Source organism: Phyllopteryx taeniolatus, chromosome 9 (assembly GCF_024500385.1).
Source record: "Phyllopteryx taeniolatus isolate TA_2022b chromosome 9, UOR_Ptae_1.2, whole genome shotgun sequence".
NCBI lineage: Eukaryota > Metazoa > Chordata > Actinopteri > Syngnathiformes > Syngnathidae > Phyllopteryx > Phyllopteryx taeniolatus.
Genome location: NC_084510.1, coordinates 23,716,276 through 23,741,603, shown reverse-complemented (window position 1 = coordinate 23,741,603; position 25,328 = coordinate 23,716,276). Strand labels below are relative to the sequence as shown.

The 25,328-nt window shown below is 41.5% G+C and overlaps 2 protein-coding genes and 1 long non-coding RNA gene across 4 annotated transcripts; 2 read left to right on the top strand and 1 right to left on the bottom strand.

Annotated features, from left to right (window-relative positions):
* Positions 1–999: 999 nt before the first annotated feature.
* On the bottom strand, positions 1,000–13,783 carry capzb (capping actin protein of muscle Z-line subunit beta). 2 transcript variants are annotated; one of them, XM_061784543.1, is made up of 10 exons: positions 13,514–13,783; positions 8,391–8,480; positions 6,566–6,687; positions 5,675–5,788; positions 5,452–5,593; positions 5,225–5,341; positions 5,077–5,142; positions 4,877–4,953; positions 3,063–3,156; positions 1,000–1,410 (listed from the first exon to the last, which is right to left on the bottom strand). In XM_061784543.1, exons 1-9 carry the CDS (start codon positions 13,514–13,516, stop codon positions 3,063–3,065), a joined length of 825 nt encoding a protein of 274 aa, XP_061640527.1. In that variant the 5' UTR covers positions 13,517–13,783; the 3' UTR covers positions 1,000–1,410. The 2 variants fall into 2 exon arrangements, with proteins under 2 accessions (XP_061640527.1, XP_061640528.1); XM_061784544.1 differs by lacking the exon at positions 3,063–3,156 and having other exon boundaries at positions 13,514–13,773.
* Positions 13,061–15,176, top strand: LOC133483384 (uncharacterized). The gene is made up of 2 exons (XR_009790095.1): positions 13,061–13,346; positions 14,987–15,176. It is a non-coding gene; the product is annotated as an uncharacterized LOC133483384 (long non-coding RNA).
* Positions 15,177–16,176: 1,000 nt separating this feature from the next.
* Positions 16,177–23,069, top strand: LOC133484132 (MICOS complex subunit MIC10-like). Its single transcript, XM_061786278.1, has 4 exons — positions 16,177–16,266; positions 22,607–22,654; positions 22,729–22,838; positions 22,930–23,069. Exons 1-4 carry the CDS (start codon positions 16,206–16,208, stop codon positions 22,939–22,941), a joined length of 231 nt encoding a protein of 76 aa, XP_061642262.1. The 5' UTR covers positions 16,177–16,205; the 3' UTR covers positions 22,942–23,069.
* The last annotated feature ends 2,259 nt before the right edge of the window (positions 23,070–25,328 follow it).

Genomic DNA, 25,328 nt, shown 5'->3' with positions numbered 1-25,328 from the left:
CTCACTATGACTTTGCCTCTTTGTCCTTGAATTTTCAGATCAGTCAAGAGCTGCCATCAAAGGCTCAATCTCGAGTTTACTCAGAAGCTCTGAGTAAATTCAATGCACGTTTAAATATGTGCATTGAATGTTTCATTACAAAACGAGTCAAATGTTTGGACACTCATTGAATGGCTAAGTGTCCTTTTGACTTGTACTGTACATTGCAAATAAAATGAGGCTCTGGTCCATGATGAGGATTTGTACTAGGATGTTGAAATGTTTACCATCTCTACAAATCTGCATCAATCCCTTGGTCAACTACAGGGATTTTCATTTTTAATAGGAGAATCGGTTGTGAGACTTTCCACCACAAACTAATTTAGCTTGAATCAATTAACATTCAATTGATCAATAATGTCCATCCCTAATCGGCTCTCCTAAAAACAAGCAGAACAATAGCTTTTTTTACTTTTTATTGTTGCTGGAGGCTCTAATACAATATGAATTATAGGCTTTACAAAATTAAAACAAAAACAAAATACAAAGTTTCCCCTCCAAAATGGAAACGGTCAAAGGTTTCCACTGACACAAAAACTGTGACCCCCAACAAAGACATAGAAGGTGAGCAGAGAGAAGAGTTACAGATATTGTAAAGAGGGGTGGCAGTTAAACCGTCATGTGATACTCATTGTGGAAAGGTGGGAGGAGGAGGAGGGGTGGAGGGTATTATTATGGCGGGAAGTATTTCCACTGACTGCAGCTCCACGCTCGCGCATGGGCTCACATGCATGCGAACAGATGACGAGTAAAAAATCTTTCAACAGAAGGCAAAAGCCTCTGTGTGAAGGGAAGACTGAAAGGACAGTTATCAATTGAGACAACTAAATCGAGGGTGGGGCAGAGGGGTGCAAGAAATCAATGTGATGAGAATGATGCCACCTAAAGCACACAAGCCTGTGCCTGTTTGTCTCCTCAGCTGAGAGGAAATAAAAATTGTTCAGTTCCAAATGACTGAGGACATTGCACGGGGGTTGGGGGTGGGTGGGATTAGTATACGCCGACCCTCGCACTGCAAGATGATCTTTAACCGCCATAATGCTATCGTTAAGTTCATAACATGGAAGGGAGTGTGAGTGAATGGCTTCAGAACATGTAGAGATACATGAAAACAACAAAACGTGACAGGTGAAAGGGGGTGGAGAAAAAAGCGAAGCATTTTCTCATTTTTTTTGTTTTGTTTTTTCCACAAAGAAACAAGAGTGCAGGAGGCGGTGAGGGGAGAAGACAGAAAGAAACGAGAGAAGAGATGACGGAGAGAAACGGACAGAACAGTAGCATCTCTAGCTTTGGTTTTTCAGTTTGAGCGCCTTGAACAGTTCGCTTTGGAGAGCCTCCTGCTTTGACTTGTCAGCCAGAGATGTAACACTCCTGTGAGGGTGAAACACATGCAGGAAACACCGTCAGTGTGGACACAATCAGGTACAAAAAAAACAAGAAAACTGTAAGAATACCTTGCCATGAAAACGTATTGTCCCCTTCTCAAATTCTTATTTATTTTGCATAGTTTCCCCGCTTTAAGATCATCAAACAAACTCATTCATTCATCTTCCGTTCCACGTATCCTCACTAGGTTCAAATATCAGAAATAAAGTATTTAAATAGTGTTTTTATTTTTTTAAGGATGGAAAACTTCAAAGCTACCTGGCCTTGTAGGGAAAAAAGTGATTGCCCCCCTTGTAAAATCATGAAATAAGTGTGTTCACGTTCATAAGCTGTGTACATTTTCACTGGCCACATCCAAGCCTGATTACCTCCAGAAATGTTCAATCAAGAAATCATTTAATTAGAAACTTCCTGAGAAAATGAAGTGAGCCAGAAGACCTCAAAAAGCTGAAATAAAAAGCTACGATCCAAATAAATTCAAGAACAGATGAGAAATGAAGTAATTGACATCTATCAGTCTGGAAAGGGTACCAAAGCCATTTCTCCAGCAAACCACGGCGAGAGGAATTTGCCACAAATTGAGAAAACATGGAACAATAGTAAACCTTCCCAGGAGTGGCTGGCCTACAAATATTACCTCCCAACCAAATATAGGTGGGATAGGCTCCAGCAACCTGCGACCCTATTGAGGATAAGTGCTAAAGAAAATGGATGGATAGATAATTGTCGTATAATTACATTTGTTTGATGAAGTTTAATGTTAAAGCGGGGAAATTATGTTAAAAAAAAAAAAAAAAATCATTTCAGAACAGGGCCAATACTTTTTCACAGCACTGTATGTTAGTAAAGTGTCTCAGTCCCATTATCCTCCTTTGCAAGGAAACAGCATTCAGGGTTTTTACAATCATATCAATTGAACATCAGCCTCGGCCTTTTTTCACTTGAAAAATAAACAGTGTATCTTTGCCCCTACTCATGTACCACAATATTAGAAACACCTTGTGCAGTTCTGTACCACTGCGACATACTGTAGAAGCACAATAAGAAATGAATACATCTCATAACAGTGTCAATCAAAACTGAGAATTATTGTTATGTATGCCGCTCTTCTATGATGATATTATGCAGGTGTACCTAATGTGGTTGAGGAGGAGCTGTATCTCATTTAAAAGGCAAAGAGTACTTGTGGTTTGTCGCGAGTTAAGGAGTTAGTAAAGTGCATTCTAGATGAACACATTCAAGTTAACAAACTTAAATACAATATTAAATATTAGTTTAGCGTCTGCTGAGAACAATCAGACACAGTCAGTGATGTGTGCTTTCCTTACAGGTGGCAACTGTGACTAAACAAAGAAATTCAATGCAGTTATTTTCATATGGTCACACACGCACACAAATTCAGGAGAATATAACAATAACTTTTTAGTGGAATTCTTAGTCATTTTAGGAATTTCAGCTATTAAGAACTACTCAGGGTCATGCGGCGACTGCTTTGGCTCATTACCTGGTATTTTGTTTTCTCAAAGGAACATAGTGAGTAGGTGAATAGGAACACCAGAACTGAGCTTCTGTCATGCTCAGCTTGTGACATTTTTCACACACGTGCACACTCTCCATGCCTGGCTGTACCTCCGAACCTAGTCAATGAAGATCTGACGCTGGGTGAGGACCTGCGACAGCTCCCTCTGGAGCTGTCGGTACTTTTGGTTATCAGGCAAAGACTCAATAGATCTAGAGCACAGAGAAGAGGTGGAGTGGGGGAGGCATTTGCAGTGTAGACAGAAGAGGAGAAAAAAATGCAAAGACTAATGCCTGGATCAGACTACAAGACAAATCTGGTCTTTCCCGACTGCACTGTCAGACTACTGGCATAAAATATTGCCGTACCTCGGCTAGACAGTGGCAATACTACACGATGTATTCCGATATCACCGCGTCCCGTCTTGTACGATCACTGGGCTTTATATTGTCAAATCAAACACTGTCAGAAAGGCGGAACCAGAAACCGTGTGACTGGTCAACGCGACCGGATACGCTCGTTACCATGGCGACGAAAAGAACGTGCCCGGCCAATGTATTTTGTGTGTGTGTGTGTCGGGGGGACGACGACAAAATGAGGAAAAACGTGTGGTGGTCGTCACCGGTGCTCAGGAGAGGAGGTTCATTCAATGTTCACATACTTTTAATATGATACGTCTCGCAAGCAGGCAACAAAACGCTATGCAGCCTAGCAAGCCAGTGCTAGCACTAACGGTTGTACGTAAACATGCCGGTGTTCTGTCGACTCATGCTCTAACGCTTCGATAGACATTGGTTTGTGTGCATAAATACATTTTGACAACGGCGACCCACAATGTTGACAACGACAAGCACGGGGGGCGAAGCGCCGGTCACAATTTGCAATCCTATTAGTCGACATCAAGGTGCGCTGTCGGAGTGTTTTCTTGAACATGGAATATGTTTTACTCAAATATAAGACTTTTTACAGTAACAACTTGCAATTAGTGACATTATAACATCCAAATACATGTTTTTGAAATAGTCTTGCCACACATTTCAATTCAGTGTAGCCTCTAACACAAGGCATTTGAGTTCTTTAAATCAAAAATTAAATTTTGGCAGGACAACTGAACTGATAAATCATCACACCATTGCTTACTGTAAATTATCGTGTATAATATGCATTTTTTTCCCCGAAAAAATGCCTCAAAGGCGTATTTTACATTGGGTATAATGAAAATTTAAAAAAAAAAAAAAAGAAAATTCACAAAAGTATACCGGTACCTAGGGGTCGTCCAGTATGATATGTAAGTCTAATGTTACAAATAATTTATATATAATATGGTAAATTTTATCATGACGATCATCGCGGGCACCTCCATATCATATATATTGCTCCAGCGTCTGCTTGACAGCATCGGATTAGCATCTTAGTTTACTGGACGGCAGATTTACTTCTTGTACGGCCACTTCACAGGGCACATCTCCAAAGTTAAAAGTCGAGTAAAAGAACACGTTGTTCGGAAGAAAACACGGAAGTCCGGCACACTAAAAACTAACATGTGGAACACATTAATTGGCCCTTAGTTCCATCTGAGAATTATGCCAACCCACCACCACAGTACTTTCATTTCAATATGATACGATGAAGAAGATATAGACGATAACCTAAACTAAGATACAGACACAGCTAATGAAGAGCGCTTTGTTCTTTTTCTATCACAATGATCTTTTTGATGTGTGTAATGTTGGGATTTGAACTGATTTTGACTCCTGGGCATTCCAGGAACTCATGAGGGTTGGCCTCTCTGTAAAGGTAGCCTGAAGCAGATACAAGTTAAGAAACAACAGTAAAAAAGGACGAGTGTTAACAATAGGAGGTCCGGATGCTGTCGACTGTTGGTGCTTTTCAAGGAAAACGAGGGCACACTCATCCCCTTCTGATCCTTACCTAAGTCCGTTGACAATGTCCTTGGTCTTCCCAAAGTAGATTTCATTCAGTGTGGAGCGAATCTTGTTCTCCATATCCTGCAAGAACATGTCAAAACTTAAAGGGAGTCTTAGCAGCAAAAGAACATTGATTAGTGAGTCTCAGCTTTATGCAGGAGGTAAAAATGGTTCATGAATCAGCCTGCTCGAAGCCATACTGACTTCAACAAGGCGGCCGATGTTGGCAATGTGGGGTGAGGACTCTCCAACCGTCTCGTCTTTTTCCATCTGTGAAAAGGAAACAAAGTGAGTTGATGTGTGGCAGCGGGTCAGCAGGTCGAGTCGGTTGCGCTCAAGTTTTACACCGTACTTGTCTTGTGAGGCTGCCACCCAGATTCATGGTACCAGAGTCGCTTTTGGTCGTCTGGAGCCACAACATGACGGTGGAGGTGAGTTTGTAGTGAGCAGTTCGTCCACTGGACTTCTCCTGAACACGTTAACAGATACGAACAGATCGTCATTCACTTAATAGTGCATGTTTGACACTTCTGTTGTTTAATTTACAAGAGGAGAACAGGTGAACTTTAGGGGACTCACCTGCACCTCCACCACATGGATGGAGTCCCAACACCCTTTGATCTTTTTGGAGCCATCTCCAGCCTTTTTGATGAGAATAACGCCAGCGAAGCCGTGGTCCAAATCCCATAGGTACACTGATGACACACCACCCTCAAAATACCTACAGACAAACAAATTAAGGACTCGAGTGTGAACGTATATACAGTGTGTGTGTGTGTGTGTTTACTTCATTTAAACTCACAGGTCTCTGTACTGGTCAAAGGCGTTATTGGCTTCGACCTCCAGTTTCCTCAACCGAGCTGAAGGCATGGCACCGTCTTCAATGGGAGGGTCGTACTTATTACTCCACGGAGATCTAAAGTATCAGGAAGTACAACATGTAAAGTGTTTGAAGTACATCAAACTTTGGGGATCATGGGAAATATGAATTAAGTAAATATTTTATTTAATTCAACTTTGTATTATTTTGGGGGGGGTTTCATTGAAAGAAGCTGATTAAAAGTAGTTACAAAATTAATGTAAAAATCTAATTTTTAATATTTAGATTACCGTACTATGGCTGCATATGACAAAGCTAAATATTAATATTTGTGTTCATGATTTCAGCAAAGTCCCACAAATTCACACATATGACACAATTGAAAGCGTCCATCTATAAATATATGTAAAATATGATATAGTTTTTATAGATTTGCAAGACATTTTTCCCCATTTTGCAACCTACTGTATTTAGTTATAGATAAAGTTTCAACTGTATGAGTTTCTCAGTTTATGTTTAACGTCGAATTAAAAAAAAATGTAATGATGAAAAAAATTGTCATGTACAATAGGCATCCCCCAGAAAACATTGTTACTGGACATGTTTTGTCTTGATACTGATACGAACCAAACTTTTTATGAATTTGCAGGGAAAAAACTGAAGGGACAAATTTTGTTTTATCCAGAACTAATCCAGATTGCACACATGTAGTAGCATTTAAATTTAACAGATGAAATCCCATTTACTCCACTCATATCTCTGAGTGATATTTATATAAATACCAGTTTGTGATTTGCTGAGCGTATGTAGTTGTTTTAAGCCTTGTAAGATGTTTTGTTTCACCCATGATTGTGTTGCAGTTATGTTCTCTACCTGTAGGAGTCACCATCCCGATTGTAATCACAGAGAAGATAGTCTTTTCCCACCACCTTGTCCCGGGCAATCTTTAGGGGCTGGTCCACAGAGGAGAGAAGGTCCTCACACAGACTGGGCACCTGGACATAAATACAAAGAGAAAAGCTTTACAATGTTTTACAGAATCAATACTACAACGTGGTTGCCTCTATTAAAGAGAGCAAGGGCCAAAAGGACAGTTAAAAAGCAAATGGAAACTCCCAGGAATCTAACAACAAGATTACACAAAACAGAAAATAATACCTCCATTTAAGGCAAGGAATGGTTGAATGTCGTACTGACATTCCAGCTTCCCTTAATAAGGAGAGGAGGAATAAAATATCAGTAGGAAACATTATATCTTGGGGATAAGGGGGTACAAATTACTTCTCACAGACTGACATGTACCCTCTATGTCCACTGCATCATTGCACAAACACAAAAGAGGCACTGTTTTCCTTTAAAAAAAAGATCCCAAATTCCCAGCACCATGCACACAAATGCACACACCTGGCAATGGGCTGAGCAAGAAAAGGAAAGGGAGTGAGGGTGAACAGAAAAGAAAGGTGATTTCAGGTGACTTGAAGTACCCGATACGAGAGATGGAGCCAAGATGGCGGAGCTCAGTTACAGGCAGCTATGTTGGACCCCAAAAAACGTGATTGGCAGCAACGATAATAATCACTAACTACTATACACAGAGGGGTGAGAGGAATGCACTGATGCTTAGGGGGCGAGAGGTCAAAGGTGAGGGGGAAAATAAGGTGAGCAGGTGGGGGGCAGCTGGAATGTAATCTGCAGAAAACAAGATGTCACACCGGGAGTGTGACTTGATTTTCTTTAGAATCATTTAATACACTCAACAGGGATTGCTCAAGTAAAACACACTTAAGCCTTTTAAATGACATTCAGTAGCGTGCATATTCAACAGGCTATTTCAAGTCTTGTCTAAATAATCACACGAATGACTTGAGTTAGATTCTTTTGATACCTTTTCATACCTACGGACAATTTAGAGTCTTCAATTAGCCTACCAACCTTTGTGGGATGTGGGAGGAAACCAGAGTACCCACGCAGGCACAGGGAGAACATGCAAACTCCACACAGGCGAGGCTGGATTTGAACCCGGGTCCTCAGAACTGTGAGGCAGATGAGCTAACTAGTCGTCAACCGTGCCACCTCAACAACAACAAATAATTTCAACATTTATTGAGGATCTTTTCAGGTTATAAAAAATATTGAAATATTCTTACTCAGTACAGTTATAATTTATGGTATGTTGGGGAGTAGAGTGTCTGTTTTGGTTAGACTTCAAATTCTTCCCCCAGTCATCAAACATCAGTACAGTGCTTAACAAATGTAGTAGACCACAACGTGCATGTGTCAAGTTCTACTTGCATTCTGAAACAGAATATTTTCTTTGCTGGCTACGATATGTGTGTAAAACGGTCAGTTTTAACCTTGAATAAGCAGATGTCAAATGAAAGTAATTTACTTGCATTCTTGAACAGAACATTTTCTTCTTAAAGAAGCTGGCTCAAATCTGGGCATAAAAAGTTAAAATTCAGTTTGAAATGCCTCATTCCTCTTTAAAATGCTAAAACAAATACATTTTTGAAAGATTTCAAATATTTTTTTTTTCTCGTGTTAATAACAGGTGGTTGAATAACTCTGTTAAGCACTCTATGTTCCCCAACAGTGGGAGATCCAGAGGTGACTTTTACAGTATTCTAAAACTTTGACCCGAGACCACCAAGCAGAGGGGGAAAGATATCTGAAAATATAGGCACAGACAGTAACTCACCAGGTCAATGAGGTCACTGAGGTTCTTCTCGATCTGTTGAGGCGGCAGACGCCTCATCAGGTCTAGGGCACAGTCTAATTGCTGTTCACTCTGAAATACACAAAATTGGCTAAATCAGACTTAGGGCTATGTCCAGATAAACACAAGCAATTTTAAAACCCTACTGCCTTAGTCTTCTGTTTGCCTTTAAGGCATTCATTGTGCTACCACAACTACCGGCAGGCTAAAATTGTACTTGATTGACGAAGGGGAAAGTTAGTTATCTTCATAATAAATGACTTCATTCTCAGCACAGAATGATGATAAAAGACCAGCTACATTCTGTGCAAGTGTTTAGAACCCTGATTACTGAGAAGAAACTATTCACACACACCCTTGCAGGCCAAGTACTTCTTGCCCTGTTAGAGTGCTCTCTGAACATTTTCAGCTCAGCATGACCAGCACTCATGTCTTGTCACAGTATTTTCCAAGTAAAAAAAAATGAAATAGCGAGTTGAATCCTCATAAGCACCCCTTCAGCGTGGTCCAGGCTTCACTGTTGTTATTAAAAAAACAAAACAAAGGGAAAAAAATAAATAAATGTTTGGCCGAACAATTTTAGGTGAAGATGCAAAGCAAAACAGTTGAAACGTGACCCGTGTAGTTTAATGAATACAGTGTGAAGTCCATTCCTTTTTAGGTCACATTTGAGTATGTTTGCTGTTTTTTTCTTGTGTGTTTGCTTATTTGGGACATGAATAAAGTGGTCAAGATTTCCCATAAACTACTATTGGTGAGGCAGTACGCAGCTTGGCTTTCCTGTTTATCTTATCTAGCGGGGAATCCAGTGTAATCATTCCAATATAGTCCTTTTACGACTGTCTTTTGTTTGTATTGCAGACAAAGTTAATGACTAATAAGGATTACTGTTCACAGCGATCAAACAGTCCCTTCGATAACGTCAGACCACTCTCTAGACACAGACAACCAATCACACTCACTTTTGCACCTACAGTCACTGAGTGGGAATCAAGCTCACGTTTCTTGCATGAAAGTAAGCTGTGTGCACTGTTACACCATCAGGTACTACACCCGTAAATAAAATCTTTTAAAAAGTACATTAATCTTACTTTAATTCAATTCAATTTTACTCAATCTCAATTAGAAAATATGGGTAGTGGAAGTGAAAATACAGTGGTGGCTGGACTTATGCGTTAAATTCATTACGTGACCACACTTCTAACTCTAAACACTCATATCTCAAGGCATCTTTCCCCATTGAAAAAAATGGAAATGCCACTAATCTGTTCCAGCCCTACATTGTGCTCCTTCTGGTATGCATGCCTTGGCCATCACAGGGCAGCATAATACAAACATGGAAACACACACAAAGAAGAGTTGCACAACTGACTTGGTAAGCTGCAGTAATATTAGTCAATTTTCACAGAGGAAGGAATATATACCCATAGGTATTGTTGTAGTGTCTTCCTACATGTGTTGCCACTCCGTTTGTGGTCAAATATCCACTGCTTAAAAGGTTACGAGACTGCAACTATTGATGCTATTGCTGAACCCATCTATGGCATTTTGCATTGTGTATTAGCAATAAGCTAGCCGACATTCCAAAGGCCAAGTTCTGTGGTGGTTTGAAACACACGACGTGTAAATCTTTTTTTTTTCATGTTAATTTATACAGGAAACTTCGACTGGTAGTGCCAATAAAAAGCTTGAAGCCTCTTTTTAAAGAATAGTTCACCATCTGCCAAACTGCTGTTGTTATGAAGTAAGTTGAGTTTGCTGCCACTATCTAGAGCCTGTATGTCAAATTTTTGCTCACAAGTCAGTTGTTTGCATGGGGTTCTTTTAATGCCTCTTTTTGTGTCACAAAAATACAAATACAAATCAAAATACACACAGTAAATGTTTTGATGCTGAACTGAGCTTGTGTGACGTGAGTGGAAGTATCGCGTGATATTCTGATGTCGTGAGAAATCATACAAGATTCCAATCTTTTCAAATTAGTGTGACTAAAAAGCCACAGAAAGCTAAAACACAGGCCCCCAATTAATCCTGATGCTTGATGAACTGATATTTTGCGAGAGATTTGCTGTTGTCCTCAGTTTACGATGGTTCCAATATATGACAAGGTTGCAAACGGCCCACCATTAACTAGTTTCCACAGCGGCGTAAGAAAACATCGTCACATGGCACAAAGTATGCTTAGTTACCAATGTACTTACTCTTTTTTTCATTTGAATGTTTAGTATTTATGGCCAAAAAGTGTTTTTCATACAAATATTTACTGTAATCATGACTTAACTAGTGCTTTTACGCAAGTTTCCAATTTATGTACAAATTTGTTACGTTGCTGCCGTAGGAACGCAAATCCATCATAAGTTGTTAGACAGATTTTTACTGACAAATTTCGTCAAACTCCATATTGTTGGGCCATTCAACCTTTAGCGGGCGCCGGGGAGTGGGACGCATTTGCGCGAAGCGGAGGTCCGCCGGCAGCTGTTCCCAGCCCAACTGCGGCGCGTCGGGGCCACAGGTCTGCGCTTGGGGAGAGACAGAAGATGGCGCGAGGGTCGCCTCTCGCCCAACTGATAGTGAAGCGATGCTCAGACAGGCGAGGTGTGTTCAAGTGACGATGTGTGTCCTGCAACTCACAATCGTTCTCAGCTCTATTTTTGTTGTCGGGCAATTAATGCATGCCTCTTGTGTAACCCAGTTACAGCATATATGCATGTATGTATGTATGTAGGTATACGTGTGTACGCACACACACACACAGACATATAGAATACACACGGTATTGGTATGGATTTGAGGCGGCTGGCTGAATCTTGCTTCGTACCCATACATTTTTGCTGTAGAAGTTCATGTGATAGGACAATGACATTTTTGAGCAGTTACGTCTGTGACGTTCCAACACTGTTCACCTGCGATTCAAATTTCGATTCGCAGAAAAACTAGTGTCCAACCGAATCCTAGTTGCAGAAACGTTCGGCCATGTCGCGGGCCTAAAGCAGCATATGATCATTTAAATCTGGTTGCACTACTTTTATGCACCTACAGGCAGCATTATTCTCTCTAGCATTGTAAATGGTGTTCAGAACATGAGTGAGAGATCCTACCATCCTATTAAACCTTATTTAAAAGAATTGATCATTAATTTTCAACAATGAATCAAGAAAATGTCAATTGGCCAGCCCTACTTTAGGTGCACGAAGTAAAATTTAACTTTAAAAAAGAAGCATGCCACTGGAACATCCATCCATTTTCTGAGCCGCTTCTTCTCACTAGGGTCGCGGGCGTGCTGGAGCCTATCCCAGCTATCATCGGGCAGGAGGCGGGGTACACCCTGAATTGGTTGCCAGCCAATTGCATGGCACACATAAACAAACAACCATTCGCACTCACATTCACACCTACGGGCAATTTAGAGTTGTCAATTAACCTAGCTTGCATGTTTTGGGGATGTGGGAGGAAACCGGAGTGCCAGGAGAAAACCCACGCAGGCACGGGGAGAACATGCAAACTCCACACAGGCGAGGCCGGGGATTGAAGCCTGGTGCCACTGGAACATAAGCACGCATTTAATCTTTTAAACACACTCAATTCATTCATTTTGTTTCATACTGACGAAATAGCGTGCCTTGCAAAAGTATACGCATGCAGCTGGCCACTGGTCAAAGATATCACAGAGGGAGGGGTCTGCTTCCTGTAAAGAATTCCCCTATAGTTGACCCTTAAGAAAACACTTGTTTCAAGGTAATGTCATATTCATGACAATGTTTCTTTTGGCCTCATCTTAAAATCGCTCTCAGCCGATACATCAGGCTGCCCCATCAGACACCTGCACCCCTTTTGACGTTGTGTTTAACAATGCTCCCGTCTTTGAGTAAACACTGGCTCGTAGCAACAACTCTGGGGTCAGGGGGGAGCTGAGCCAGCAGGATGGATGAAGTGAGGCCGTGGAGAACGGGTGACTGGGGAGAAGGGACAGCTGCTTCTGCCATTTTGGGAAAAAGCCAATTTAGGCCACATGGAAGTGAAAACTTCGGGGAATGGTGGTGCATTGGCCTTGTCCATTTTAATCTATTATCTATTTTATTATTATTTTATTATTCCCATCCATCCATTTTCTGTACCGCTTCTCCTCACTAGGGTCGCGGGCGTGCTAGAGCCTATCCCAGCAAACTTCAGGCAATAGGCGGGGTACACCCTGAACTGGTCGCCAGCCAATCACAGGGCAAATAGAAACAAACAACGATTCGCACTCACATTCCCGTAGGTGGAAATTCACTCACACGTCACAGTGAAAGGGGCACGAAAACAGTGCTGAACTATTTGAGCTGGGGGCGTGGAGGGTGGGGATTCAGTGCCTTTCTCATGGGCACCTCGACAGTAGTCAGGACGCAGGCAGCAACTTGTTAACATTTTAGGAACCGTCAAACTTTGGTTCCAATGCCCAAGTCCTTACAGATGCCCTACTGTTCCCCATAGAGGAAATGCAATTGCTAGTATTGTCATATGTGCTTGCAACATGGACATATAAAAGACAACTAAACAAAAAATAAGACTGGACTGAAAAGTCGGTGGGATCAAAAGGTTTGACTAAAGTTGAAAAACTAAGAAAATTGCAAGCAAACTAACCAACTAACTAAATTGTCATGGTAGCGAATAGGGGAGCAGTCAGTCTTAATATAGCAACGGGCACGACGTTCGGCTTTTTAAACTGCGTATGCGTGGGTGGTACATGATCACAGGGCTGAGTTTTGAGCGTGTGTTATATCGGGACTCCTCTCAAATTCACTTCACTAACTTGTGTCAAATCCCAAAACATCCTGTGCTAACTTTACGCCTACGGGGCACCGAGCTAAGCTAAACGCTAGCTCGCTAACTAGTGGGAGGAAGCTGCTACTCGCTTTGCCACAATTTAAATGTCTTTGTTCGCGTAGGTTAATGGCCCCGGTAAGTAACGCGTACGGAACTTAATGGCAACTCCTGGACCAACTCCAGCTGTCCATCTCTGGTTACTAGCAGCAAGCACCTACTGCTAACGTTAGCTTAGCCGTTAGCCACTCGTCCCAGCAAAAGTGTTCCCCCTCTCGCTTCAGCTTCCACCGCGCGACCCTTACCATGTCTGCGGTGGTCTCAGCGGGGCAGGGGGGCACGATTTCACCGGTGACTGTACGCCTTATAGCCTTTGAATGGTTTGTCAGACCGCTCCTCTTGCTTCTTGTTTTTTTTTTTTTTTTTTTTTTCCTCTGTCCCCCGCGGAAGATGTTTTGTTCGCCTCTCCCTCAGTGAACCCAGCCTTGTCAGCGAAATTCACTTCCTCAACCGGTCTTACAGGAAGGAGAGGCGGCAGTCAGAAAAACGGGCCTCAGTTGCATGTCCGGGTCACTCGGGGCCTTCTCGGCTCCAGCCAATAGCGACGAAGCAAGAAAGGCATTGCCAAGTATGGCAAGAGAGGAGTGGTGCACTGGTGCGCTCGGGTTTATGTACTGTACTTTCACACACTGGAATAGACAAACATTATTCTTGCAAATCCGAGACTTTTTTTCTCAGTAGCCTTTCACAGTCGGGACGTGAATGACGGAAATACGTTTTAAATTGTGCATTCACTATGTGTTTTTTTTTTTTTTTTTGACACATCCAGACAAGTTTAGCACAGACTGTACGAACAAACATTATAATATATACTGGACATTCACTTGGCTTATTTTTCTCATGTACAGAGTCACGTTAAAATGTATCTTATATATTTTATAAATACATATTTCACTTTGAAAATATAAGTACTGTAACGATACACCAAGTTAAGATTCGATTAGTATCTCGATTACTGACCCAGCTAAGCTAACAACTAGCTTGCTAACTAGATTGAGGAAGCTGCGACTCGCTTAGCCACAAATTGAAGGTGTTTGTTTTTCGATGCGCGGGGGTTAGTAGCCATAAGTAACGCATAAGGATATCAAATTAGGCTCCAAAATTGTGAAAAATAGAGACCTTCTCTCAGCTGTCGGTCACTGTGGGCGTGTCCGTTGAATGCACTGAAAATACTTCACCTGTCACTCATATAAATTCGTAGTCGGTCAGTAGGCTATGTGATCAAATGTCCGTAGAGTGAATCTCAAGTTATGTCGGCCTACACATGACACAAAACCCAGTGAGGCAGTGATTTATTGGATAAAGCCGATGCAAATCCCCAAGCTAGCGGGATAACTGTAGCTGGAGAAATGGGGCAGATTAATATTACTTTTTTTTTTTTTTTTTTAACCTGTCCTGTTCAGCTGCATGGCCATATTATTATTACAAAGTAATGCACACTTGCCTTGGATAGCCACTGATGGAATGGCAGTGCTCAGTACTTACATAGAGGGGAAAGGCTGAGCCATGTCAGAAAGCCCAAGTGCGTACTTGGGCTTGGTTTTAACGATGCCCAAAAAAATCCTCGCAACTGAAATGGCGAAAAACAGTTTAACACTACTGTATATTTCAACAACTCAGTACTACATTGTTTTCAGTCGGTGGACATGTTTTCAGCACTTACCTTCAAAAATATTTACTGTATTTAGAAATCACAAATCACTGAAATCTCTTTGCAGGGTCTCTAACCTAAAATGTCTGTTTCTGGAATGTGAAAGGAAGCATGGGGAGAACATGCAAACTCAACACAAGAAGGCAGCAACCTGGATTCAAACCCACGACCTTTGAACTGTTAGGCAGACATGCTAATATAATACGTATTAAATGTATAATATATATGATTAATAAATATAATACATAAATTTGTCAGAGTAGACTGTGCCTGTGTTTCCTTTTGTGCCCCACTTAAATTTATTTCGGAATGGTGTCTTTGAAGGCGCATGAACATCTTTGACTTGGCTTGGGAAAGATTTTTGAAGCACTAACCGCAAATAGTCTGGGCCTTTTTGACGACGCAACTTTCATCTTTGTTCTCAGCCGGATAGCCAAAATACTCCCATACTGCTGACCTAAATGAACTTGGAGACTCCACAATTTCAGGTTTATTAGTAGGACTGGCTATGTTCTTATATATTTTTAATTAACTTAAAATAATAATAATATTTATTATGTTAAGTTTGGCCGGCACGGTGGACGACTGGTTAGGACATCCGCCTCACAGTTCTGAGGTCTACTGGTGACCGACCCAGTGGGCACAAAATGATTGGATGGATGGATGGATGGATTTCCAGTATACTTTTTTTATTCCACCCTGTGTTTTAAGAACGGTTTTCAAAGAATAAAAACTTGTGCGGATTTTGTTGCTGTTGTTTTTTGTTTTGTTTTGTGGGGTAGACATTGTATTTACTGTATGCTCTGTTGTATATTAAATCTAGGGATGGATATTTGGTAATATATCCTTGACTGACTATGGGGGAAATTAACAATCAATTATTAGTTATTGTTTTAAATATGAATCTAATGCAATGGGGAAACTCATTTGCCAGTCTATTACAGAATTGAACAATGCGACCTGGAGGAGTTGCCATAGTGTGGCTGTAGTTCAACTTCCCATAGCTGACATGATGTGCTTCTATAGATATCAAACTGGGTGAGATGGAATCAGCAGTGCCTCTGCTGCTCATAGCCAAGTACAGCAGTGCACTCCAGTTTGCACAACTCCTTTATTTGATCAATAAACTACTTCAAGATTCCACACAAATTACAGAATTATTTAAAATAAGTTGAAAGTTTTTACTATTACTAATATAGTAACGTTAACATCCTCTTCTTTTCCATTGGCCGTTATTTTTTCCTTCATTATTTTTAACTTCTCGCGATATCTCGGGAACAGGAAACATGGCGGACGAGAATGGACGGAAGTGGGATCGGTGCCTAGCAGACGCCACAGTGAAAACCGGTAAACTTTAATTTCCACATTTTGCAAACGTCACTTTACTGTACAATATTTAGTATTGTGTATGAGTTAGCAGGGAATTAATTTGTGCTCGCGCGAAATGCTTTACGTGACGCCCTTTAGCGGGACATTGGCTTGACCACTCTGTGTGTGTGAGACACTTTACTGAGGTCAACTTCATAGAAAGATGTATTTCGTTTCGGGAATTCGATATGAAGATCTAAATTCAACAATACAATGTTCCCAATGTTTTATCCTCGCATTATTCAGTTTTCTGGAGAGGATAATGTGTCGGTGTGTATGACAGCCCAAACTGAGATGAAATACAGTGTTAATTCATCCCACTTCATTTGAAACTAATAAACAGTGTACTCTGAGCAAGCCGAGCCTGATTTGCCATAAAATTTAAATTTTAAACAATGACTTAGCTCTTTTAGGGAGAGACTAATTGGAGAAGTCTCCATTGTGTCTGATGTCAGTTTAATTTAAAATGCACATTCTTTCGACAACCTTGCATTGTGGATTAAGTTCATATGCGCTATTTGCAGTAGGTCCAGCCCTCAAATGGGGGTCTTCCTCCAGATGGTGCTTGCTCGGCTCATTTAAGTGTCCTCACAGAGAAGCAATGTGCAACTAATCTCAGATGACACTGGATGCAATCAAAACTTTACTATACCTCATGCAGTTGTTCAAGGCCAAAGCAAACCCCATACAGTCTTTCTCTGATCTAATATGAATCGCATGCATACTTCCTTGTCACTAGAGACAATAGCATTTGGCTTGTTGCTGCCATCGATGTGCACTAAGCTTGAAAAGGGTGCTGCTGTCTGTTTTTGCCTTGTTAACTTCGTGATAATGAATCAACAAATTTTAATAATGACAACCTTAAGGCCTATACAAGTGTCCAAGTAAGAATAGTTTGGCCTTTGCCATCGTGGGCTGATCTGGAAGTTTCTGGAAAAGTGGTACAGTTGAGCGACTAAAATGGACTTCAGAATTCTGCAAAACGTTTTGTGGAAATCATATGCCTTTTAAAGTAGTAAGCAGAAGTTGGTTTGGCTGTTTTGCGTGACATTCTTGAGCAGTGTGTATATATATTAAAAGAATGAATCATTCATTCTTCCTGGATGAGAGATGCTTGTATAAACTCTTTCTTGCCTCTGAAATGACTCCGGGTCGAATCTCCTGGACGTCCCGGTGTTTAACTATCGTTCTCGTAAATGATGCCAGGCTAGATTCACGTAGTCCCACCGCCATGACCAGCTAGAAGGAGACGGAATTGCAAGCGCAATGTACGCTGAGACAAATGGAAAATGGTGAAATACTTAGGCTGGCAAACAATCCACTTGACTCTGCGTGACGCCACCATCAGCACTATAAAATAGGCTTCTTGCCGGGAGGAAAACATCTGCATTCTTTGAGCGAACTCTAGCAAGCTGCCAGCTGTGCGAAAGTGCCTTTCGTGGCCTAGCAACTCTGTAGCATATGTACTGCTAATGCTGTTGGTTAATTACAATTAATTTGCGGAAATGTTGTCGGATGTCGGTATCTTTAAGTTGGCTACATACAGTCCAACTGTATGCCAGAAAAAATTATGTTTGTTTTGTAACTTCATAGGTTTTTGTTTGTTTATTTGTATCCAAGAGCAATTGTCTAGGGTATTGGCTAAAGTGAATTCCCGGGATTGAAAATTAGTAAATTATTGGTGGAATTTTGAGAGAATAAAAAAAAAAAGTATAACAATTAGGCTTTTACACCGATTTTATCGGTGTGATCGGTATCGTCTGATAATTAGCATTTTATGCTGATCGGCTTTAATGTCATCATTCGCCGTCATTGATCGGCTCCGCAAAAGACATTTACGCCGTGTCACCATCGTGCGCAGTATATTTGAATCCAAAAGCTAGTTTATTTTTAGCCTTGTCGCGTGCCTTTTGACGTAGTACTGTAAATATCTGACGGCAAATAAATGTATTTAAAAAAAAAAAAAAAAACATATCAGTGGTGTGGAACAGACAAGACGTAATGCCCGGATCAGACTACAAGACAAATTTTCTCTTTCAAGATTGCACTATGTCAGACTACTGCAATAAAATATTGTATTCCGATACCACCGCATCCCATTTTTTTACAATCATTGGGCTTTATCTTGTCAACTCAAATGCGACCGGATACACTCGTTACCGTGGCGACGACAACAAGAGTGGATCGGCAAAATGGGGAAAATGTCTGTTGGTGGTCACCGGTGCTCAGGACAGGAGAGGATATTTGTTTCAGGCTTGCTTGAGGTATGTTCCCATACTCGCAAGCAGGCAACACAATGTTATGTAGCCTAGCAAGCAAGTGGTAGCACTAACCGTTGTACGTAAAACTGCCGCCGTTCTGTCGAATCATGCTCTAAGGTTTCGGTGTGGGTGAAGTAAGTTAATGACAATAAGTTGGCGCTCATTATTTCTGTCATGTAGTGTTGGTTTGACCTGACTGATTAGAATACACGATCTGACTAGAGCAGTGATTTCCAACCTTTACGGAGCCAATGAACATATTTTACAATTGAAAAATTTCACGGCACACCAACAAACAAAAATGTCACAAAAAGTGGATACATTAATTACTGTACTTACTTCCTGCCATCTAATAGAAGACCATTCATTTGTTCTATCACTATGCCTCACTGGCATAAATAGAGGAACAAAGATACATTATTTATCCATCCATCCATCCATCCATTTTCTGAGCCGCTTATCCTCACAAGAGTCGGGGAGTGCTGGAGCCAATCCCAGCTGTCATCGGGCAGGAGGCGGGGTACACCCTGAACTGGTTGCCAGCCAATCGCAGGGCACATATAAACAAACCATTCGCACTCAAATTCACACCTGTGGAAAACTTTGAATCTTCAATTAACCTACCATGCATGTTTTTGGGATGTGGGAGGAAACCGGAGTGCCCGGAGAAAACCCACGCAGGCACGGGGAGATCATGCAACCTCCACACAGGCGGGGCCGAGGATTGAACCCCAGTCCTCAGAAGTGTGAGGCAGATGTTCTAACCAGTCGTCCACCGCGTCTCTCATTATTTATTGTAAATATTTTATTTTGAGCAATTAAGTACACAAGTATATAGAGTAAAAGAACAGGTCATTTAAATAGACACATTGCTCCATCTTATGATCGGATCAGTGATCGGTTATCGTTTTTTTAAACTCACTGATCGGTGATCGGCCCCAAAAATCCTGATCGTGTAAAGCCTAATGACAATAGGTTACTGGGAACCGGGTGAGGGTTTGCAGGCCCGAGGCTTGTGTATTTTTTGTTACCGCACAAATCTTTTCATTATAGCCAGAGGAACACAAACTGATTCAAAGGGACATGTTGATTTGCGCTGATATTTTCCTGCGAGTATTGCTATGAAAATCAGCGCTTGGCATGAGAGCAAAGCGAGAGTGAGGTGGAACCAAACATGGTCTTAAGTTGAGCAAAATATTTGTATGAAAAGGATGCATATGGTTTAATGTTGATCTGGGCTGATAATGAAGATGAGCTTTTCTTGTTTGACTTTTCTAAAGCTGGGTAATCGAAAACAGTCCAACGGTTCTGGTTCAACAACATTGGTCATGCCGCATAGCTCTCTGAATCCAATTAAGAGTTTAGAGGGGCCCAAATGGCTCTTTTTATGTTTTCTGTGCTGGCTGGCCTGCCACTGGGTGCGATGTGGCCTGCACATTCCTATGCAAGGTCCTCTCCAGTCCGAGGCAAAACAAGCATGGGGATTTTTTTTGTGGCACTGCCTAACCGTTTTCACGGCTGCACTGCATGGGACCGACACTGCAGCACTGTATTTCTTACCTACATGTGCACCCTTTTGAACTGGCCTCTGTCTCAACTCCACACACCCATTTTGGCACCTTTTTACTATTTTCTGTGCTCTTATTTCTTCATCGCTGCCTTCCTCTTCCTCACGAGCAATGTCTTGCTGTTTGTGTTTTCATTTAGGGATCTCATCACAGCAGATTTACTTTGGTGGATCTAAAGCTGGGTTTCCCAAACCTTTTCAGCTCAAGACTTAAACTCGAAATGTGGTTTATCTCTCGAAGCATACTAAAAATATCATTGTTCTGTATGTAAACTAATGATGAAAAACACAAGACATTAATTCAGCTCAACTCTATTTCTGTTGCACTTTAACAACAACCACAGCTGTAACAAAGTGATGTACATACAAAGTGAATAAAATAATATCAATACAATCATAAATAAAATATTTTCTAATTAAAATATATAACCGCTCCCTTTACATTTGCATTTAGCATACAGGAGTTGCAGTTTTTTTTATTCCCTCGTGTTGCGCATGTTGTGTGAAGCTGTTAGTAGATGAGAGAAAGGAACAAGACTGAAGTCTCCATTGACCAGTATGAAGGGGGCGGGATGCGGAAATTGTAATCTTGAGATCACAGCGTGGGTGATGTCACTTCGGTTTGCTACAAGATGAGTTTGAAAGTAAACAAAAAACTCAAGTAGTGTAGTTTTCCAACAGCCAAAAGTTTTTCCATCCATCCATCCATTATCTGAGCCGCTTCTCCTCACAAGGGTCGCGGGAGCGCTGGAGCTCATCCCAGCTATCATCGGGCAGGAGGCGGGGTACACCTTGAACTGGTTGCCAGCCAATTGCAGGGCACTTATAAACAAACAACTGTTCGCACTCACATTCACACCTACAGGAAATTTAGAGTCTTCAATTAACCTACCATGCATGTTTTTGGGATGTGGGAGGAAACCGGAGTGCCCGGAGAAAACATGCAAAACAGGCAGGGCCGGGGATTGAACCCTGGTCCTCAGAAGTTTGAGGCAGAGGCTCTAACCAGTCGTCCACCGTGCTGGTAGTTTTTCCATGGGCAAGTAATTGAGCCATTGTAAACATGCTGGTGCTGATTCTCTTCACCAAGGTCAATGTCATAGCTGAAAATGCTGAAAACAGTCCCCAACGGGTAAGCACAATGCACATTGAACATTAAATGACAAAAAAAAAGGGTCAAAAAGTACACATTAAAGCAAAAATTGGGTGTTCTAACCGCCTGCCAATTAACAGGCCCCTCTTTCATCCAATCATCCCAAAAAATATAACCAAATGATCTAGTTTAACAACATGAATCAAAAAGCCCATGCCAAGAAACTGTGTGCCTGCTTGATGATCCGTAAACTAGTTAACAGCATTTTATTTGATTCATTGATTTAAAGTCCCATAAATGTCAAATCAGGCCTGCAGGCCAAATCTGGCCTGCGATGTAATTATATTTGGCTGGCAAGACCATATCAAATGTGTATTAGAGCTGGCCCCCCAATATGTAGCGCCTGCGCCACTAATACTTCAAATCCCAGAATGCTTTGCCAGTGTGTCGATGCATCAGTCGAGACCAGCAAGCGCCCCCTCCTTTTGTGTTGGAGTCATGAGCAACTATGCTGCCAGTCTCTTCGGGCAAATTTATACCAACCCCGTCCCCAAAAATGGCCAAACAAAAGATGGAAAACAAGAGCTTTCAAGACAAGTGCAGGCGGAATATTTTCTGTTCACGACAGATTTTAGATTTCAGAGCTACATATTTTATGTTTTTAAATAAGAACAAATTTGCTCTAATTGTTTGGGGTAAATCACCTGCTAATTGTCGTTGCACCGGCTAGCTTGTCTCCATGAATGCTAGGTTTAGTCGTGCTAAAATACTGAACTTTGACTTATATATAATATATATATTTAAAATAGCATTTCCAAATTTACACCAATGGAAATGTGATTTAAAAAGCATGGCTGCAAAAAAACACATCCAGCTCGCTGGTCAGTGGCACAATTTCTCTTTGATGAACAACCAAAAAAATGACTCATGTCACTGGTGTGCTATTTTCAGTACAGGTCCACAGGCTACTCAGGTGGTCCTTGGGGGCTACCTGGTGCTTGTGGGTATCATGTTGGTGACCCCTGGCCCTAGCATAACCTAACGTTAGTCACTTAAAGCTGGGATATCAATACACTAATATGTCACTTTATCAGATAGTCTTTTCAGCTATTCTATCACAGTAAATATCAGTGGTCCAGATTCTTGAAGTTGTGCTGATTAAAGGTGCTCGTTAAAAAAAACAACAAAAAAAACAATCTAAAAATAATTCTGGATCTGTATAGAAAGGTGCATGATTCCAAAACCAGTCAGCCTATTCTGGACTTCTGTTCTGCATCCACTGCGCCAGACGCTATGGGACTGGATCAAACTTACAGACGCCACCTCAGTGCTCAGTGCTTGAGTTGAGTCACTGAAGCCGGGTTGTTGATGCTGTCTATTTTTTTTTCTCCTTTGCAGTAACTGGCCTGGGTGTGGGGATCGTCCTCTCTGTCCTTCTCTTTAAAAGTAAGTCATCAGTGCAAAAAGAAGTAGGCTCTCGTCATTTGGGTGATGAATGAATGTTTTTGTCCTCCCCTCAGGACGCACATGGCCCGTCTCCTTTGGTGCAGGTTTGGGTTTGGGCATGGGCTACTCCAACTGCCAGAATGACATCAGGTCGCCGTACTTGATTCATGGCCGTGTGGTAAAGGTGAGATGAGAGCACAGTGTGAAGAAGTGTTCGTGTTGAGGGGTGTTCACCCATGCACACCTCAGGCTACATGATTTCTGTTTCCTCTCAGGACCAGCAGTGAAGGATTAAGGAGGATGTGGTTTCACCACATAAGCATCTGTTTCATGTTGCCCTACTAATGTGGCTCTGCCACCAATGTTGCCTCACTTATGGCACTCCATGTATATTTAATAAAGTGACTAAAGAGGATTCTCTGCCTGTCTTTGTCTGTTTGTGAGCAATGCAATGTGGTTTGGGTGTGGAAGGTAATATTGTGTGTTAATGAGCTTTGAGACTTTGACCTCCTGCTGTATTGGAATGAAGACCAGGTTCAGCATCTGCAGCCTGCTTGGAGAGTGGGAGGAGAAAGACTGAGAAATATTGTGTGTACAGTTTCTCACTGGGGAGGAAAATAGATTTATGGATGCATAGCTACATGGCTCGAAAGATAGATATTAAATACAAATGTTACATGCATTTTATCTATACGCAGTTTTCCCTCAGATGTGCACAATTTAAATAAAGCTGCAGTGGAATCTCCAAAGTTGTTGGTTGACTTCCAAGTAATTTCAACACTTTTCCCAGATGAAATATGTGAATTAAGTTATTCTAGGGTGAAGCTGTTTTCATCAAACTAATACTAACTGGACAGGCAACGCTTTAACATTTTAACATTCTTTACTAAAAAAAAAAAAAGTTAATCACTGAAATAATACCGAATCTCACCCTTTGAAGACGAGTGACAGAATATTGGGGAAGAAAGTGTGCATCTGTATGAGGGGCAGCATTCAAACAGCATGTACCTTTCAAGTAGTTATTTGTTCAACATGCCATTTGCTTGGTAAAAATAATTCTATACTGTAAGAAATGGACGTTTAATTTTAGCCAAAGACATGTTGCACTGAGAGGCCAGATCCTTTCCAGTTCTATGGTTTGGGTTAGCGTTACGGTTTTCCTCTTTGCTACCACTGGTACCCTTCAGTGGTGTTCCCACAAAGTCGGAAGCGTCAGGATTGTCTCAACAGTCTCCGTAAGATAAACGAACGATTCACGGGGAATTTCGGGGTCTAACTTAACCCCCGACTGATTACTAACTTGATTAGCTGTGCCCCAATTCTTCTCCACGTATATATTTTAGGTTTCTATGAAGCGCGAGTACCATCTGCGTGTCACTTGCGAAAAGCATCATGAGGTCGCCATGGCTTGTGTAATCACTGGCAGCGTGTGCTCCTGATCAAGATTGAGTACATGTGCTCGGACCACTCGAGTATTTGCCCTCCTTGTCCGATTGAAGAGGAAGAAGACGAAGAGCAGATGTTCGTGTGGACGTCAGTTCACATTTAGCCCCCCGCTGAAGCAGAATCTGCGGAATGCTGGAGAAGGCCTTTTCTGGACTGGATCTTGGGTCTTATTGCTAACAGGTGAGTCCAACACTTTCTCATCTAAGAAAACACGGGTGCGTGATGGAGTGTTCTTTTTCCTTCATCAAGCTTTTCACAGTTCAAGCCCACACATTCCAGTGCACAAAAGAACAGAGCTTTCAAAGGTCACTCATGACTTCAACACTCGTGCTGTGCAAAAAAGCATGTCGGATATTGAGCCTATCGCTCATCCCCTGTTCATTGAAATATGTCTTTGCTAATTAAACCGATAAGGCCGCTCATGGACTCCTGCCAGGGTACACACCTGTGCACTTCGGGTACTTGGGGTGACTGGTGAGATAAATGCCAGTAAGGTAGTGTAAAAAAATAATAAAATAAAATCTTCCAAAAGTGGGAGGAGAGTAGTCTGAATAATTAAATTTATTGTACTTGTTCCAGGTATTGAGCAGTATTTATTGACTTTAGGTTATAACTTGCCTGAATCAGGTCACACTCTGCGAAAGTAGCAATTGGCTCCTGTCTCCTGACCTCTTTCTTCCCACGGAGCATATTGTGACCGCCATGTGTATAGAATAGAAGCGTATACAGATTGTTAGTGTTCTATATTACAATAGATTTCTATGATCATTCTTTTTCTTGTGTATTACTACTTTCTTACATGTGTCTGCTAGTTATACACGCGTCTCTTGTTATTTACACTGAAATGCTTAAACACTGTGGAGCCATGAATGTTACAATACACGCTGGGAATTATTGGGCGTATATTACCATTTCTGTAAATTGTACAGTTATTTATCACATGCCACAGTAAAATACTGTAAAGTCATTGTACACTAATTGTACCGACAATCCTTTCAGCGGTTTTGATTGTCCGTTGCAGTCGGAGTTTGTCCTTTTTTTGTAGCAGCACCAAAGCAGACTGTGATGGAAGAACACAGGACTGATTCGATGACCGCTGTGTAGAACTGCCTCAGCAGCTCCTGTGGCAGGCCGTGCTTTCTCAGAAGCCGCAGGAAGTACATCCTCTGCTGGGCCTTTTTGAGGACGGAGTTGATGTTGGTCGCCCACTTCAGGTCCTGGGAGATTG

Bases quoted from the DNA above. Each gene is read 5' to 3' on its own strand.
- LOC133484132 (XM_061786278.1), top strand. From the start codon at position 16,206: ATGGCGGACGAGAATGGACGGAAGTGGGATCGGTGCCTAGCAGACGCC. The intron at 16,267-22,606 runs GTAAACTTTAAT...TCTCCTTTGCAG, and splicing joins AGACGCCACAGTGAAAACCG to TAACTGGCCTGGGTGTGGGG. The intron at 22,655-22,728 runs GTAAGTCATCAG...TCCTCCCCTCAG, and splicing joins CTCTGTCCTTCTCTTTAAAA to GACGCACATGGCCCGTCTCC.
- capzb (XM_061784543.1), bottom strand. The intron at 6,688-8,390 runs GTGAGTTACTGT...ATTTATGTCCAG, and splicing joins TCAGTGACCTCATTGACCTG to GTGCCCAGTCTGTGTGAGGA. The intron at 4,954-5,076 runs GTCAGTATGGCT...ATGTTCTTGCAG, and splicing joins ACATCGGCCGCCTTGTTGAA to GATATGGAGAACAAGATTCG.